The following is a 16,435-nucleotide window of genomic DNA, read 5'->3' on the forward strand; positions in this document are numbered from 1 at the left end:
TTTTAATCTCCAATGAGACATTAACAAATGTCTTGTTCTGTTTAATTGAGAGTCCAAAGCCCAAAGACATCCAGTTCTCATATGACAAAAATGAGCACACGGTATCAATTTAAAATTCAAGAAGCTGGAAATTTTGCACGTTTGACATTTTGCGACAAAAGCATTGACTAAAATAGTTGTGCTTTAATTTTCTGTGGGTTGCAGCTCCGCTCTGCGCCATGACCAGGAAGGTATTTACCAACACAAGGGAGCGGTGGCGCCAGCACAATGTCAACACTGCTTTTGCTGAGCTCCGTAAGCTCATTCCCACCCATCCTCCAGAGAAGAAACTGAGCAAGAACGAGATCCTGCGTCTGGCTATGCGTTACATCAACTTCCTGGTGCAGCTGTTGGAGAACCAGAGCGGTCAGCCAGTCAGCCACTCCCCTACCTCTCTGCTCACCTTTCTCAGAGGAAACATGGAACAACTGCAGTCCCCTCCACACTCCTGGGCCATGACCAGTGACACAGAAGTCCCCTCACCTGGATCAAGCTGTGACAGTTCTGAGGCCTGGTAGAATCACAGTCACAAATTACAAAACAAAGAACCTCTTATGTGGAGTTTCTTACGTTTTTGCTGGGTTCAAAAACTGATTTTCTCCGCAGTTTGTCACCATGTGTGACAAAAATATTTGATTGCAAAAGCTGTAAATTTGTGTATTTGTGGACGCCAAACATCAGCTTCCCCACTGATCAGTGCTGAAATATGATTTGTATGTGAAAATGTATTTGTATTTTGAATGGATGTGTAAAACCCTGGATGTAAAACATTACCTTTAAAACATCATGTTAATATTCCTGGTTGCCAGCCGCCTGGAACTAAATTAGTTTTGCAGTGAGAGGGTGTTTTTGCTGATGAGGAAAATAGAGGGGATTAAGGAATTTCTCATTTCAAGCAATATATTCAGCAATGCATTTGAATAGATAATGGTTCAGAAAATTCTCTTGACTGCAGTTGTCTCAAAATAGCCGAGGGCACTTTTGAAAATCGACATGCTTTTTTTTCCTTGAGAAGATTAAATCTGACCTTGTTTCATTTAACAATTTTATGGGACTTCAGAAGAGTCAATGCTAGAGAAGGTTTTCCTGCTTCTCCTCCTTTTACACAAAATAGTTTCTGTTAATTTACAAGTTGTGGTATGGAGGATTGGGGGGAGGAATTTTGGTAAAACTGACAATCTTCTTGCAGTAATTAGATATTTAATCACATAGATGTGTTTTCATTTCATTTTGTTAAAACATGCATGTCAAATAGCCAAAGACTATGAATTATTTGTCTCCTGCAAAGAGTGTGTTAATTATCTTCTACCAATTTTGTAACTTATTTTGCTTGCTTGTGAATACAGTATACAGTGTTATTTATTTATTTTAATTATTTATTTAATAAATTATTTGTTTATGAAAATATGTATTACTCTTATCATTTTATATAAAAAAATACTTTCAACCTACTGAATTTCAAATAAATATTTATTGATATACTTTGTTTACACTGAAACAAATGAAGTAAATGTACTAAGATCAAGCCCCAATGTACTCACATCAAATGAAGTTTATATAAAGAGTTGTGAAACTGATCCAGGAACAAATAACAACCATAAATATAAGAACCAATTAACTTCATGAGATTATGAGATGCATTGGCACACATACTGAATCATTTCCTTAGTATAAAAGATTGAATGTTGATTTTATTGAATGCGAATGGCAAAAAACTGCAAACTGGAATTGGAGCAGACTGTTGAGACTCGAAGGAAATCATTTCACAGGAACGAAGCTGAAGTTAAGAGCAGTGCTGCGGACTCTATTCATGCTCAATAAGCCCAAAAACATTTGTCCACAAGTCTTGAGAAGACCACGCAGACACAAAGCTGACCTCTGCTCGCCGTCCCCTGACCAGAGGTCTGAGAGAAAGTGACAGCTTAACTTGTGACCCCGGGGTCTGAGGTCACTCTGGAGTCAAACACTGTCCGCTTGACCAACGTGCAGCTGGAGCTTTGTAAAGGAAATGGTAACTTTGATGTTGCACATGTTATTGAGTAGCACCAAAGTCATATCTATCAACCATAAAGGTGCAAAATGAGACAAGAGAAATAACAGAACTAACTAACTGATTCCTGTTTTTCATTTTGTTTTTTATTCACTAATCCCTTATATTTTTGTTATTATTAATTGAGTAATCGCTAGTCAATAAAATGCAAAATTATAGCAATAAACCATGGTCCAAAATGACTTCTTCACATTGCTAGCTTTGCATGACCAACATACCGTCATAGAGACAGAGGCAGACGCTCCCACTGGAGAACCTGCAAACAGCAACATTTGACATTTGCTTAATATCAAAGTTGTTCATTTTCAAAATATTTGCTTGTTAATTTTTGGGGTTATTTGACAATCTGTGAATGAGCTGCTTGTTTGTGCTCTTGTTACAATATTAGCAGCCATTTTTGCATTTAAACGGAGGTCAGACAGTTCTATGCCTTGTCTATTGACCCTGCAGAAAATGTGCCCCATTTTTAGACAAAAAGCTGCAACAAACTGAGCTGTAGAGTCAACACTGAGTTCGTTTTGGTTGCTTTCACCCTGGCTCTTAAACTCTGTGTAAAAGGTGATGCTGTGTAAAAGGGGCTTCTGGATAATAGCGTGTAAACGGAGCTGAGGGCAGCTGGACACACTGACTGGAGGCCTGTGGGAACTGACAGGTGATTCTTTGTAATCCTGCAAAAATACGCTATAAATCATATTGTACTGAGACTGAAAACAGCCGTACAGCAGTCAAGCTCTCCCTAAACAGTGCGAGAGGTGTTGTGTAATTACATGGTGAATTGTGCAATTTCATGGCTAACTGAAATAGGACAGTTAATATCAAACCTGCGCAAAGTATGTTAAATGTTTTGATGCATTTCACACTCCCTAATGTTCAATTATTTAATCATCATCTGGAACTGGATAGGAATAAGGCATGACGTGCATTTTGCTGATACATCTTCCAATCACAGTATGGGCATTATTCTGGCCCAACGTTCTATCAGGATTATAAAACTCTGCATAGAAAATAATAACAAATCTGCACACTTCTCATTCCCCCCACCACGTATATTTGCCTGATTGACTATGCTCTCCCAAGTATGTGGGTAATCGTCTATTGAGAGCACATTTCCTTATCAGGGTCTAGCACACTGTCTGAATCTGTTATCACAATGGCCCAGATCAGCGCAGGCAGCCCCTCACTCTCCCGGCTGGGGCGCCCATGAAAAAGAATTTCTGGAGTTGGGTGCCAACCGATAGGCCCTGAGCTCTTTATCCCCTTAAAGCCAATTCACACTCTGCATGTTTAAATATCTCAGCTCAACCCCTATCCCTCCCATTCCTGCCATGCACTCCAACCCCCCTCCCTCTTTGCTTTTGCTCTCACTCTCACCGCATCGAAACTGGACTGCCGTCGCACCCGACCTGCAGCTCGGAAGGGTGGGTGGGATGCAGGTGCAGGCTGGTTGGAGGGTGAGAGAGGAGGGGAGCCATCCATTGTTGATGTGGACAGCAGCACCCTCTCTCCTCTGGAGCACTCTCTGATGGGGGAGCCCACTGACAATCGCACATCCTAATCTGATTATGCAAATATCTACTTCAAAAAGCAAAACGCTGTAACCCTTACCCTGTGGTGGAAAGACAGAGTGAAGAAGACAAGATGGGAGGGAAGCAGTAGGAATGCAGAAAAGCAGAAAATACAATAGAAAGTGAAACTCAATACTTCCAGTATTATGTACACAATAGCCTAATATACCTAGTTTCTCCCACACCCTCTGTATCAATAGTGCAGACTTGAGAACAATGCGGTATACACTTACAAACTCTGAATAGCCAGTGTCCCCTTCAACAGGGCATTGAATTCAGTATTCAAATGCTTTTTGTTTTTCCAGGGGCTCCTGAAGCCTACGCCAAAAAGAATCTACAATGTTAATGAGGGGGCCAAAATACCCAGTTAAGATTTAGACACCCAAATAGTTGGAGGTGACATTTCCCAAGAGTAACAGAGCCTCAACACCACTAACCCCCCCGCCCCCCCCCGCCTCCGAATGTTCATACTGAGCTGACTCCTCTGGCCCGAGCCAGTTCTTGAAATCAGCTGCTTCATTTTATTGGTCAATTCAAGACTCACTGTCTGCAGCCAAGCTACATACTCTGTGAGACAGAGTTGAGCTGTACGTGCTAAAATTCTCATGATATTAGCATGGAGACATTCATTACATTAAAGAAATAGTAAATATAATATCATCAACATCTTAGTTAAGCATGCTAGCTTGATTTTAGGAATCAAAGCAATCCATCAGATAGTCGAAGAGACGTATCACTCGAAACCATACATGTGAAACTCGTACATCACCAAAGTCAAGTTTGGGTATGGATATCTATCTGCACATAAGATTGCATAAGCTGTATAGCTGCAGCTGACACATTTTGTGAAATAAATAAAATAATTTGACCCGCTGTTTGTGCTACATGGTGAGCCTCCAAATCCAGAATGTCTTCAGGTGGTAAGAAATATTATTTATAATCCATCACGATGCAGAGAAAAACAAAAACGGTAACTTTATAATATGGTTAGTGAACAACAAAAAGAAGAAGTTTCACACTACAACTATTAAAATGTGCCTGTTAAAGAGAGTCAATTTAGATGATGAATCCAAACACACAAACTCGCGTAACATCTAATAAAATAATAATGGTCCCTCAGAAAAAAACAAACAAACAAAAACATCACACTGCGATCTTAAACTGTCACCCAGTAAACTCTATTTCTATTAGATAGAATCGTGTCACATGACCTGGACGCATGCTTCTACTGCGCCATTGCTAAGTGTTGGACTGCTGAAAACATTTTTAATTTGCAATTTTACGGCTAGCATACAAATAACAACAGAAGAGGGACCGTTCTGGGACCACCAGAACTACTTTAATCAGTGCTAATATGTGTAAAACAAAGAAAAATAAAGGCCCTAACATTAAAAGAAAGATAACTTTAGAGAATACTGGACTGCAATGCTTTGCATACAACTGCTATAATTACAGGAATAAAGTGTCCAAACGTCATGGCATCAGTTTCCACAAGTAAGTAAAATTCATATTTTGCAATTTGTGATCATTAGTGAGTACTGGTTAGTGGTTATAATAGTCACTGGCCAAAATATCCATATGCATGTTCTTCCTCAACCTCATGTCTGTACAATGGCTAGTTACTTCTAGTTTAATATTAGTAAGAAGCTAATTAATATTTAATCATTTCAACATTTATACAGTGGCACGTCATGCAGCATCATGTGACGTAATGTACTCGCACTAAGGCAGCCATGCAGCAGCTCTAGAGAGTGGCGGGGATTGATGATCAATACGCTGATACTATCAGAATCAATTAAGTAATTATATTTTTTAGATCAGATATCACCATGTTGCCAGACTTAACAATTTAAAGTTTGAAGGCAGAAATAAATACAATAAATTTGTGCTGTTAAAGGGCCAGTGAATGTTTTAGAAATAGCATACACTTAACTGTTTCCAATTTAAGGCAAATTAATTATTGTTGAATTAAAATCCAGATGTCAGTTTGCAGTCTGTTTACAGCACCAGATTACCTGATTTTATTATTCTCTGGTATTAGCAAATAATGGATTTTCTTTTGATTTCTAAAAGAACTTGATGTCGGGTCAATAATCAAAATAAAACTGAACAAAAGAAAACTCTTCCTTCTCAAAGTCTTTATTTGTTGCAATATTAATACAGTGACAATTAGAAAAGAGAATTAAAAGAACTAGAATACTCTGAATCTGAGTCATTGACAATGAGTATCCTGCTCTACCCTCATAATAGATATTTGTTTTATCACTAATTATTATTTGAATGTGGGCTACACTGTCTACAAAATAGCAGTACACCAAATGTATTCATGCAACATGTACATGAATGTTAGGAATTATTAAGGTATACATTTTTATGTATTAACTCTGCCTGTTTATTATCCTCTTCACTCTCATTTTTCTGTTCATGATAGTTTTTTTATTTTCCGGTTTGGACCAGAAATAAGTGTTTTACGGACACATTTGTGCATGATGTTCACATATATGTGAGCTGCTGTTTACTTTCATCACTCCAACACTTAGTAATGGCGCCATGGTAAGCACGGCAGCTGGCGTGTTAACAGATAGGAATGGCAACTCAAGTTCACTGCTGCCACCCACGTGCAGAAAGGACTTCCTCTTTCTGCTAACTCACGTTGCGCAACACTGTTGGAATCTGATTGGTTAAACATGCTTTACAGCTCAGGAAGAGCAGAAGTCTGCTCTGACTTTAGATTTGTGGATTTTCACGTGTCGGTTAAACAGATCGCTTCCCTGACAAGCAAACACCATGAAGCTGGGTCAGACTTTCTCTGTATGCATGCTGCTGGCACTGTGTTTGACATGGAGCACGGACGGAGGGAACGTTTTGGTGTGGTACACTGAAGGCAGCCACTGGATTAACATAAAGCCTGTGCTGGAGAAGCTGATCGACAGAGGACACCAGGTGACAGTTCTGGTCCCGAGTTCATCAATGTTTATGAATGCCAGTGAGCCTGCTCGCTTTCACTACGAACCCTTCAATGTCTCTGTATCAATGGAGGTCATTGAGGCATTCATGGACGAATTTCTTCATTTTTCCATATATGAGATGTTTCATATGAACTACTTACAGATATACATCAGATTCATGGAAATTATGGAGTTCAACATCCATTATTCATTGAAGCTTTTGGATGGTGTGGTGAAATCAGACACCATCATGAAGAAGCTGAAGGAAGGAAAATATGACCTCCTCCTAGCTGATCCTGTCTACCCTGGCAGTGACTTAACAGCAGAGATTTTGAGCATCCCCCTGGTCTTCTCCTTGCGGTTTTCCATCGGGAATGTCTTTGAGAGGCATTGTGGTCAACTTCCTGCGCCACCTTCCTTTGTCCCCGGTGCTATGAGCAAACTGACTGACAAGATGGACTTCTTGGAGAGAGTGTTGAACTTCCTCTACTATGCACTGCAGGATATTGTGTTGGACAAAGTTTTGTGGAAACAATTAGATAAGTATTACTCTGACATCATAGGTGAGTAACTCAGCTACAAGTAGTAACAGACATTTTTATGGAAAATAAAAAAGAACTTAAATAGTTTAGGATTTAATTACAGTAACTTGCGTAAATTAATGCTCACCATCTTACCTGCAACATTGGTGCTACTTTTAAATGGGTGACTGATCCATTGCTTGTGACAGGAGCACCAACCAGTGCCTGTGGCATTATGGGCCGAGCAGACATGTGGCTGATCAGAACCTACTGGGACTTTAATTTCCCTCGTCCTCTCCTCCCCAACTTTAAATTTGTTGGTGGGATTCACTGCAGACCTGCTAAACCTTTACCAGAGGTAGGGCTGTCTCCACTGACACAGATTGATTCATGATTTATTACAACTCCACAATTTTTCTGACAAATACAATGATGAAAATACACAATTACCGCTACTTTTTAAATGAAAATTGAAGACGATGCTGGTTGGTTTGCATGTAAACAATGTTTCCTGCTTACAGGATATGGAAGAGTTTGTGCAGAGTTCTGGAGATGCTGGCATTGTGGTCTTCAGTTTGGGATCATATATCAAGAATATCAGCTCAGAGAAGGGAGACATAATAGCCTCGGCCCTCGCTCAGATCCCACAAAAGGTTTGAAGCTTAGGAGAAATTGCATAAGGCTTTGAAACAAGGTCCATGCCAAAACAATAAAAAACTAACATTATAAAGTTATAATAACTTGACATTTCTTTCTTGATGGATCAGCAAATTTGGACAAAAGGAATACAGAAACAATGAAATAGTTTATGATACAGATCTCATTCAGGGGATTTCATGTGAATCTCTAAAACCAAAAGTTAATCAACAAAACTGAAATATTTTCAACGTAAAAAGATATTTTAAGAACAAAAGAAAACTCTCTTGTCCCATGCGTTTAGTAAAGAACTGCTATGCATGATATTATGGCATATAATTAAATCACTTCCAGTAAAAAAAATAAAAAATGTTTTACCATTGTTTGCAGGTGCTGTGGAGATACAGTGGAGATAAACCAAAGAGTCTGGCTTCCAACACTAGAATATATGACTGGATCCCTCAGAATGACCTACTGGGTAAGTTTGACTATAATATAACTGCTGAACTACCCTTTGAGATAGTAGTACTCGGGTTGTATTGGGGGTACCATGCGATCTTTGCAAACTCCCCCCCACCCAAGAGAATGGCAGTGCTGAAGATTTAGTGATCTTAGGATCTAGTCCTAACATGAATCCTATAAATATATATGGGTGTATATAATGTAAATGACTTATGGATGTCTGGGTTTTGTTTTTTCACTTCCGGAAACTGGAGACTCTGGAGCACCAGAGTGATGGTGCATCACCTACTGCACCATCATGTAGCAAATATTTCTAAAATCCTCTTTTCATGCACAGTGATGAGTGAATGAATGAATTTATATATTTTTTTAAAAATTGGCTAACCAACATTTGTTTTGTGGTGTCCTACCAGGTCACCCCAAGACCAGAGCTTTCATCACCCATGGTGGCGCTAATGGGATTTATGAGGCTATCTACCACGCTATTCCTATGGTGGGCATCCCGTTGTTTGCTGATCAACCAGAAAACATGATCTATATGAAGGCCAGAGGAGCTGCAACTATCGTAGACTTGAACTTGTTGAAGAGTGAAGACCTGAGAGATGCAATCAACACTGTCATCAATGACAAATCGTAAGCACTCTATCCAATCTGCATGGTCTGTTTTCAGGTATTAACACAACATACGCTGAGGGAGAGCATGATCTAATGCAAATGAGAGAGATTACCACTAAACCAGTGGATGGACTTTTCTTCTTGTATATTGGTTTTCTTGCTGGAGATTAAAAGGTTCTCTGTCAACCCTTGTTACTAGGTGCCACATAAGCATGGCCAGCATCTCAAACCAGGCACAGACAGATCTAATGCGAAATAAATTTCCTGTGACAAGGCACAAAGATGTAAATCACAGAGTTTGATCAGAAAATATTCTGGCTCCACATGTGGTTTTTCCCAGTGTACATGATGCCTCCTGTCCAATAAGGAGCGATTTCTTCCTTTGGCCCAGTGGCCTATACCTGTGTGAGGTACTAATAAAGATATAATTGACTTAACCATCATGGAATGTGCAATAGGTTATCAATATCAGATAGTATCAGTTGGCCGTGAATGATTTACACTGAGTGGTTCAAATTTCACTCTTCCATGTCCTCTTTACAATTCTGTGTGTAAAGTCACTGGCTTATGACTATCACAGACAGGTTAAAGCCAATTCTGTCACATGGTTGAACTCACATGAACTAACAGAGCAGAGATGCCAGGATTACACAATGTGACTTACAAGACTGAGTCACAACTCCATTACTAAACTATATTTTTACATTGTAAATTGTTTCTTGCCTTATACATTTTCACATTTAATATTTTTCATATTTAAGCTTTAGAATAAATACAAATACAAAATAATTCAAAACATTTTGCACCTTTTATTAATTCTTGGTGAGGCAAAAAAATAAAAATAATTAAGCATTAATTCACATTTTCCCCTATTTATCCACATCCACAGGTACAAGGAGAGTGCTATGCGGCTGTCCACAATTCACCACGACCGGCCACTGAGCCCTCTGGATGAGGCCGTATTCTGGATCGAGTTCACCATGAGAAACAAAGGAGCCAAGCACCTGAGAGTCCAGGCCCATGAGCTTACCTGGTACCAGTATCACAGTCTGGATGTCCTGGTGTTCCTCCTGGCAGTCATTCTGTCCTTCGTACTCCTCTTCATCAAGACCTGTGCATTCTGCTTACGGAGGTGCTGCGGACGTACAGGACAAACAAAGGCAAAGGCTGAATAACTGGCTGAATTTACATAAGGAAGCAGTTCTCTGTCTGTCCGTTGGCCTTTCTGCAAAAATTATGTTTCACTACTGTAATTTGAAAATATTAAGACAACGCATCAAAATCTTTTTTCAGTGTCTACCATTATTGTGGAAATGTTTCATTTTAATCAGGGCGGGTCACAATAACTGCATAATTATTTTTTGGAAACAAGGTGGTGTTCCAGGATTTAGATTTTGGATTGGCCTACTCAATTTTGGCTATGTCTAGAAATGTACTGGTACTGTCCTTTCACAGTTTCCAAGTCATTCAAACAAAATTACACAATATCACACTGTGGTGATAAGCCTCTGGCTGTTTATAGCACATTTCCACAAATGTTTAATGCACCAAATATGTCTATGGTAATTATTCATCTGGCAGATTGTTTGTGGTCCTATTGAATATTTCACATGTGTTAATTACATTAAATCATGCAAAAATCAGATACTGTACAATATCTATTGGGTCCTTTTTTAGATTGTGGACAATTCATCCATTTATTTAGAGCACTGATTACATTTTTTTAAATCTAACACACTGTCTGGATGATCATGCTGTATTTATATTTGTTTAAATCGATTTCATAAAGAATTTCACAACATCAAATTTTGTTTACAACAAATGATGGGCCCTCTAAACAATCACACATATACTTAAGTAGGGGCCAAGTAACGTGGACAGGTCATAGGATGATGGTGGTACCATGGTCAGTGCACCCAAAGCAGTTGGGGTAATTGGTGCCTTGCTCAAGGGCACCTCAGAATGGCCTCTCTCCAGCCACCAGTCCACACTATTCTTTTTGCCTGACTTGCACCGGTGACTCTCTCCTTCCCAACCCTTGTTCCAACCCACTGAGCCACGGCCACCCTCCCTGCACACAACCTCAAACAGAGGCCCCAAACTAACAGCACATAAGCAATACCGTGATGAGAACCCAAGACCAGAAGGAAATAATGAGCAAATCTCAGTTGAATGTGCTGTGAAGTCTTCACCAAAAATGGCAATCAGAGGCCACAAAACCTATTCTTGTGTCAGGGTGTGTTTATGCAAAACCAATGTCGGACACAATAGATTTCTCTGGATCCCTGCCTAAATCAATCAGTGAACAGATGTTTCAACACCTGTTATCATTCAACTGCTGGTTGATGAGGTGATGTCCAGAAAACAGTGTTAGCTTTTCAGATAATTGACAGATTTTCTGTGGGAAGACTGTTATGATAGGAGAGGCAGCATCCATCACTTCTGGGAAGGAGCAGCTCTAATCTCAAGGAATCTAACAAAGATTTCTAGTTGATCAAATCCCTGACATACCAGAGTCCAGACCAGGAGACAGAGTTACACCTTTACATCCCTCTCTCTTCTTCCTTTACAAGAGGAACCCATTAACCATCCTAAAGAAACGGTTTATCCCCCCCATCTCAGTAGACTAAAAGTAAGCACAGGAGTAACATTTAAACACCAAAAATGCAATAATTAAATGTGGACTTATAAGTATTATATCTCTGTCTTCTAAATCCCTTCTCATCAATTATCTGATAACTGATCATAGCATTGATGGTTTCTGTCTGAATGAAACCTGGCAGCAACAAGACGAATATGTTAATCTCAATGAAGCGACATATTCCAAGGAGCACAACTAACCTCAGCCACCTTTGCACCTGACATTCAGGTACTTCTCTGACTCCTGGAAAGTGTAAAAGTAATAAGTGTAGTTATTTGTCTTACTTGAGTTTATATAAAGAGTTTCATCATTAGGCCATTTTTACAGTGTTCCTGTAATTGACTTCAAAAAGGACAGCCCGACCTGGTCTCTTCGGGTGGTTGACAAGATATTTGGGTCTTGTAGGGAATTTCCATATTAGATGGGATTCCACAATGTGATTACATGCCGACACTGCACCAGGCACATTCTCCTCATTGACTACGCACCCACGATGGAGAACAAGAACCAGAAGAGGGGTTTAGAAATCCCTTACAGTCTCAATCCAATTGTATGCATTGTATAGCATGGCATTTTCATACAAGCACACACATTAATGCACAAATAAAGAAATCATTACAATGTTGTGGAGTATTCTCCCATCGTTCCACAGCTAAAAGACATTTAAAAAAAGAGATTATTTAAAACATATTTTAAAGTGGAAGACTATTCTTGGACTTTGCACTTTCTCTTTGTTCATGAAGCACAAACAAATCTATGAACCGAAGGTCACATTTTATTAGTTAATAATTACCTTTCTACGAGCAGATCCTTTAAAAGCAATCATGTAGCTGCAATCATTCTTCCAGGAAAAAGCACCACCATGAAAGCTGAAGGGCGTCTCTGTGTATGCACGCTGCTGGCACTGTGTTTGACATGGAGCACGGATGGAGGGAACGTTTTGGTGTGGTACACTGAAGGCAGCCACTGGATTAACATAAAGCCTGTGCTGGAGAAGCTGATCGACAGAGGACACCAGGTGACAGTTCTGGTCCCGAGTTCATCAATGTTTATGAATGCCAGTGAGCCTGCTCGCTTTCACTACAAACCCTTCAATGTCTCTGTATCAATGGAGGTCATTGAGGCATTCATGGAAGAATGTCTTCATTTTTCCATATACGAGATGCCTCATATGAACTACTTACAGATATACATCAGATTCATGGAAATGATGGAGGTCAACATCCATTATTCATTGAAGCTTTTGGACGGTGTGCTGAAATCAGACACCATCATGAAGAAGCTGAAGGAAGGAAAATATGACCTCCTCCTAGCTGATCCTGTCTTCCCTGGCAGTGACTTAACAGCAAAGATTTTAAGCATCCCCCTGGTCTTCTCCTTGCGGTTTTCCATCGGGAATGTCTTTGAGAGACATTGTGGTCAACTTCCTGCACCACCTTCCTTTGTCCCCGGTGCTATGAGCAAACTGACTGACAAGATGGACTTCTTGGAGAGAGTGTGGAACTTCCTCTTCTATGCACTGCAGGATATTGTGTTGGACAAAGTTTTTTGGAAACAATTAGATAAGTATTACTCTGACATCATAGGTGAGTAACTCAGCTACAAGTAGTAACAGACATTTTTATGGAAAATAAAAAAGAACTTAAATAGTTTAGGATTTAATTACAGTAACTTGCGTAAATTAATGCTCACCATCTTACCTGCAACATTGGTGCTACTTTTAAATGGGTGACTGATCCATTGCTTGTGACAGGAGCACCAACCAGTGCCTGTGGCATTATCGGCCGAGCAGACATGTGGCTGATCAGAACCTACTGGGACTTTAATTTCCCTCGTCCTCTCCTCCCCAACTTTAAATTTGTTGGTGGGATTCACTGCAGACCTGCTAAACCTTTGCCAGAGGTAGGGCTGTCTCCACTGACACAGATTGATTCATGATTTATTACAACTCCACAATTCTTCTGACAAATACAATGATGAAAATACACAATTACCGCTACTTTTTAAATGAAAATTGAAGACGATGCTGGTTGGTTTGCATGTAAACAATGTTTCCTGCTTACAGGATATGGAAGAGTTTGTGCAGAGTTCTGGAGATGCTGGCATTGTGGTCTTCAGTTTGGGAACATTTATCCAGAATATCAGCTCAGAGAAGGGAGACATAATAGCCTCGGCGCTTGCTCAGATCCCACAAAAGGTCAGAGGTTTAGGAGACCCTTGCCAGTAGAAATAATACATTACATACCGGTTTGTTCAAATATAATCAAACAAATGTATTACATATGGCGCAAAAAAAACATTCGATTGTGAGTAAAACTCAATGTAAATACAATATCTAATTTTTTGATATAAATGACGAAACGTACAGGACTTAAGACAAAGAGAAACAATGACGTGTGTGAATGTGATCAATACATTTAGAGAAGGTTTAAGACATTCTGCTAAACTAAAAGAAATTAACTGCCATAAAGGAAAATATGGCTTAGAATGAATGGATGTCCAGTATAAAATGGTTTTACTGCTGTTTATTAGGTGCTGTGGAAATACAATGGAGAAAAACCAAAGAGTCTGGCTGCCAACACGAGAATATATAATTGGATCCCTCAGAATGACCTACTGGGTAAGTTCAACTTCAATAAAGCTGCTGAAATATCCTTTGAAATAGTAGTCTTCATGACTTGTACTTTTAAATGAAATACATTGTCCACCACAGTCATTGATTACTAACGTATTTAATTCTTTTGACATTTCTGAGAAAGCAAATAATTAGGAGACTTTGCACTTGCAATGTAGCTCAGGTAACGCCCATTCCTTTTGATCACCTTTGAAATAATTCTGCACCTGGATTGAGTCAACATGTGATAAATTATATTGATTGGTGATGAATGGACATGATTTGGTAAAGCACATAATTGTCTATATAAAACCTCTCAGCTGACAAAGCATGTGCCCAGAAGTCCAAGAAACTGCTTGTAGAACCCAGAGACAAGATTGAGTGAAGGCATAGATATGAGGAAGGTAAAAAAAGAAAGAAAAAACTTTAGGTTGCACTGAAGGTTTCCAAGACCGCAGTGATGTCCACAATTCTCAAATGGAAGAACCATGCTAACAAGAAATCTGTGTAGAATATAACCAGAACCAGGTCATAGGTCCAGAGTAATCAGCACTACAGACTGGGCCTGGCTCACCTTCTTACAGGTAAATGACACAAGTTGCCAAAATATTCATGAATGTTCTTGAGTAGCACAACCAGAGCATGCATATATTCCACTCAAACACCAGTGGAGAAACCTCAATGTGCAGAATGTCCAGTGACAGTTTCATTCCTCTTTTCTCAAGCAGACCTCCACTTGTCTAAATTCTCCTCTACCTGCTCCCTGCTCTCACTGAAGATCACAATGTAATCTGCAAACATCATATTCCAAGGGGCACAACTAAGCTGATTGATTCATACAAAAGAAGATTCTGATGCCAAATGTATTTCAAATAGTTAATAAATCATTGCACCAACATCATATTCAAGCTAGGGTTCTTTTATCATAGTATGGAGTAAAAATAAAAATGACATTGTTTGCCTAACGTTGCAACACAACAACAAACACTACACGTGTTATTATTGTTGGTACCCTATTAGGTCACCCCAAGACCAGAGCTTTCATCACCCATGGTGGCGCTAATGGGATTTATGAGGCTATCTACCACGCTATTCCTATGGTGGGCATCCCGATGGTCGCTGATCAACCAGAAAACATGATCTATATGAAGGCCAGAGGAGCTGCAACTATCGTAGACTTGAACTTGTTGAAGAGTGAAGACCTAAGAGATGCAATCAACACTGTCATCAATGACAAATCGTAAGCACTCTATCCAATCTGCATGGTCTGTTTTCAGGTATTAACACAACATACGCTGAGGGAGAGCATGATCTAATGCAAATGAGAGAGATTACCACTAAACCAGCGGATGGACTTTTCTTCTTGTGTACAGCTGGTCCTCACACGTACATGCCATTTATACTGTACATACTGTATGTACGTGCTCCCTCTCAACAGTGCATTCCGCTCCTCGTAATGTTCAGCGATTCCTCGCTGCTAAACACAAATATTTTAATTTTTGAAATAATTAAGCATTAATTCCCCTATTCACAGGTACAAGGAGAGCGCTATGCGGCTGTCCACGATTCACCACGACCGGCCAGTGAGCCCTCTGGATGAGGCCGTATTCTGGATCGAGTTCACCATGAGAAACAAAGGAGCCAAGCACCTGAGAGTCCAGGCCCATGAGCTTACCTGGTACCAGTATCACAGTCTGGATGTCCTGGTGTTCCTCCTGGCAGTCATTCTGTCCTTCGCACTCCTCCTCATCAAGACCTGTGCATTCTGCTTACGGAGGTGTTGCGGACGCACAGGAAAACCAAAGGCAAAGGCTGAATAACTGGCTGAAGGGAAGCAGTTCACTGTCTGTCCGTTGGTCCTTCTGGAAAAAATTACTTTGTACTAATTTGAAAATATAAAACAATATGCTAAAATCTGTTTACAATATCTGGTATTATAGAATATATATATATATATATATATATTATGGCATGCCATAGTAAACCATCCATTACATTTCTATCAATTCACTATGTGCACGCTCTCAATTTCTTATTTCTAACTTTTGTTGAGTGAAGCACTGTTGCTGATGGAATTTACCACTGGGATTGATAAAGTACTCTTTGTGACACTCCTCCAAAGACAAAGGCTGAACTGGCTGCTGCTCAACGCATTTGGGAATCAAGAATCTAACAGTTCACTCATTGACCGGTTTTCTTCAGCATCTCATTCTTGTAAACTTTGAAATAACTATCGAGTATTCAGTTTACAGCACTTTTGTTAAACTCTTGTTTTATTGGACAACTTGTCTTGTTTTGTCACTATAAACCTGCTCCTCATTATAGTCCGACACTAGCTGCTCAA

General features: G+C 39.6%; 3 protein-coding genes across 3 annotated transcripts; all 3 read left to right on the forward strand.

Annotated features, from left to right (window-relative positions):
* Positions 1 to 218: 218 nt before the first annotated feature.
* Positions 219 to 557, forward strand: tal2 (T-cell acute lymphocytic leukemia 2). The gene has a single exon (XM_068738733.1). It carries the CDS (start codon positions 219 to 221, stop codon positions 555 to 557), a length of 339 nt encoding a protein of 112 aa, XP_068594834.1.
* Positions 558 to 6,441: 5,884 nt separating this feature from the next.
* Positions 6,442 to 10,011, forward strand: LOC137918148 (UDP-glucuronosyltransferase 2A1-like). The gene is made up of 6 exons (XM_068760897.1): positions 6,442 to 7,165; positions 7,333 to 7,481; positions 7,645 to 7,776; positions 8,150 to 8,237; positions 8,635 to 8,854; positions 9,726 to 10,011. Exons 1-6 carry the CDS (start codon positions 6,442 to 6,444, stop codon positions 10,009 to 10,011), a joined length of 1,599 nt encoding a protein of 532 aa, XP_068616998.1.
* A 2,328-nt stretch (positions 10,012 to 12,339) lies between these two features.
* Positions 12,340 to 15,911, forward strand: LOC137918149 (UDP-glucuronosyltransferase 2A1-like). The gene is made up of 6 exons (XM_068760899.1): positions 12,340 to 13,063; positions 13,231 to 13,379; positions 13,543 to 13,674; positions 14,010 to 14,097; positions 15,112 to 15,331; positions 15,626 to 15,911. The coding sequence occupies exons 1-6, from the start codon at positions 12,340 to 12,342 to the stop codon at positions 15,909 to 15,911; spliced, it is 1,599 nt and encodes a 532-aa protein (XP_068617000.1).
* The last annotated feature ends 524 nt before the right edge of the window (positions 15,912 to 16,435 follow it).

The sequence above is a fragment of the Brachionichthys hirsutus genome, chromosome 4 (assembly GCF_040956055.1).
Source record: "Brachionichthys hirsutus isolate HB-005 chromosome 4, CSIRO-AGI_Bhir_v1, whole genome shotgun sequence".
Lineage (NCBI taxonomy): Eukaryota > Metazoa > Chordata > Actinopteri > Lophiiformes > Brachionichthyidae > Brachionichthys > Brachionichthys hirsutus.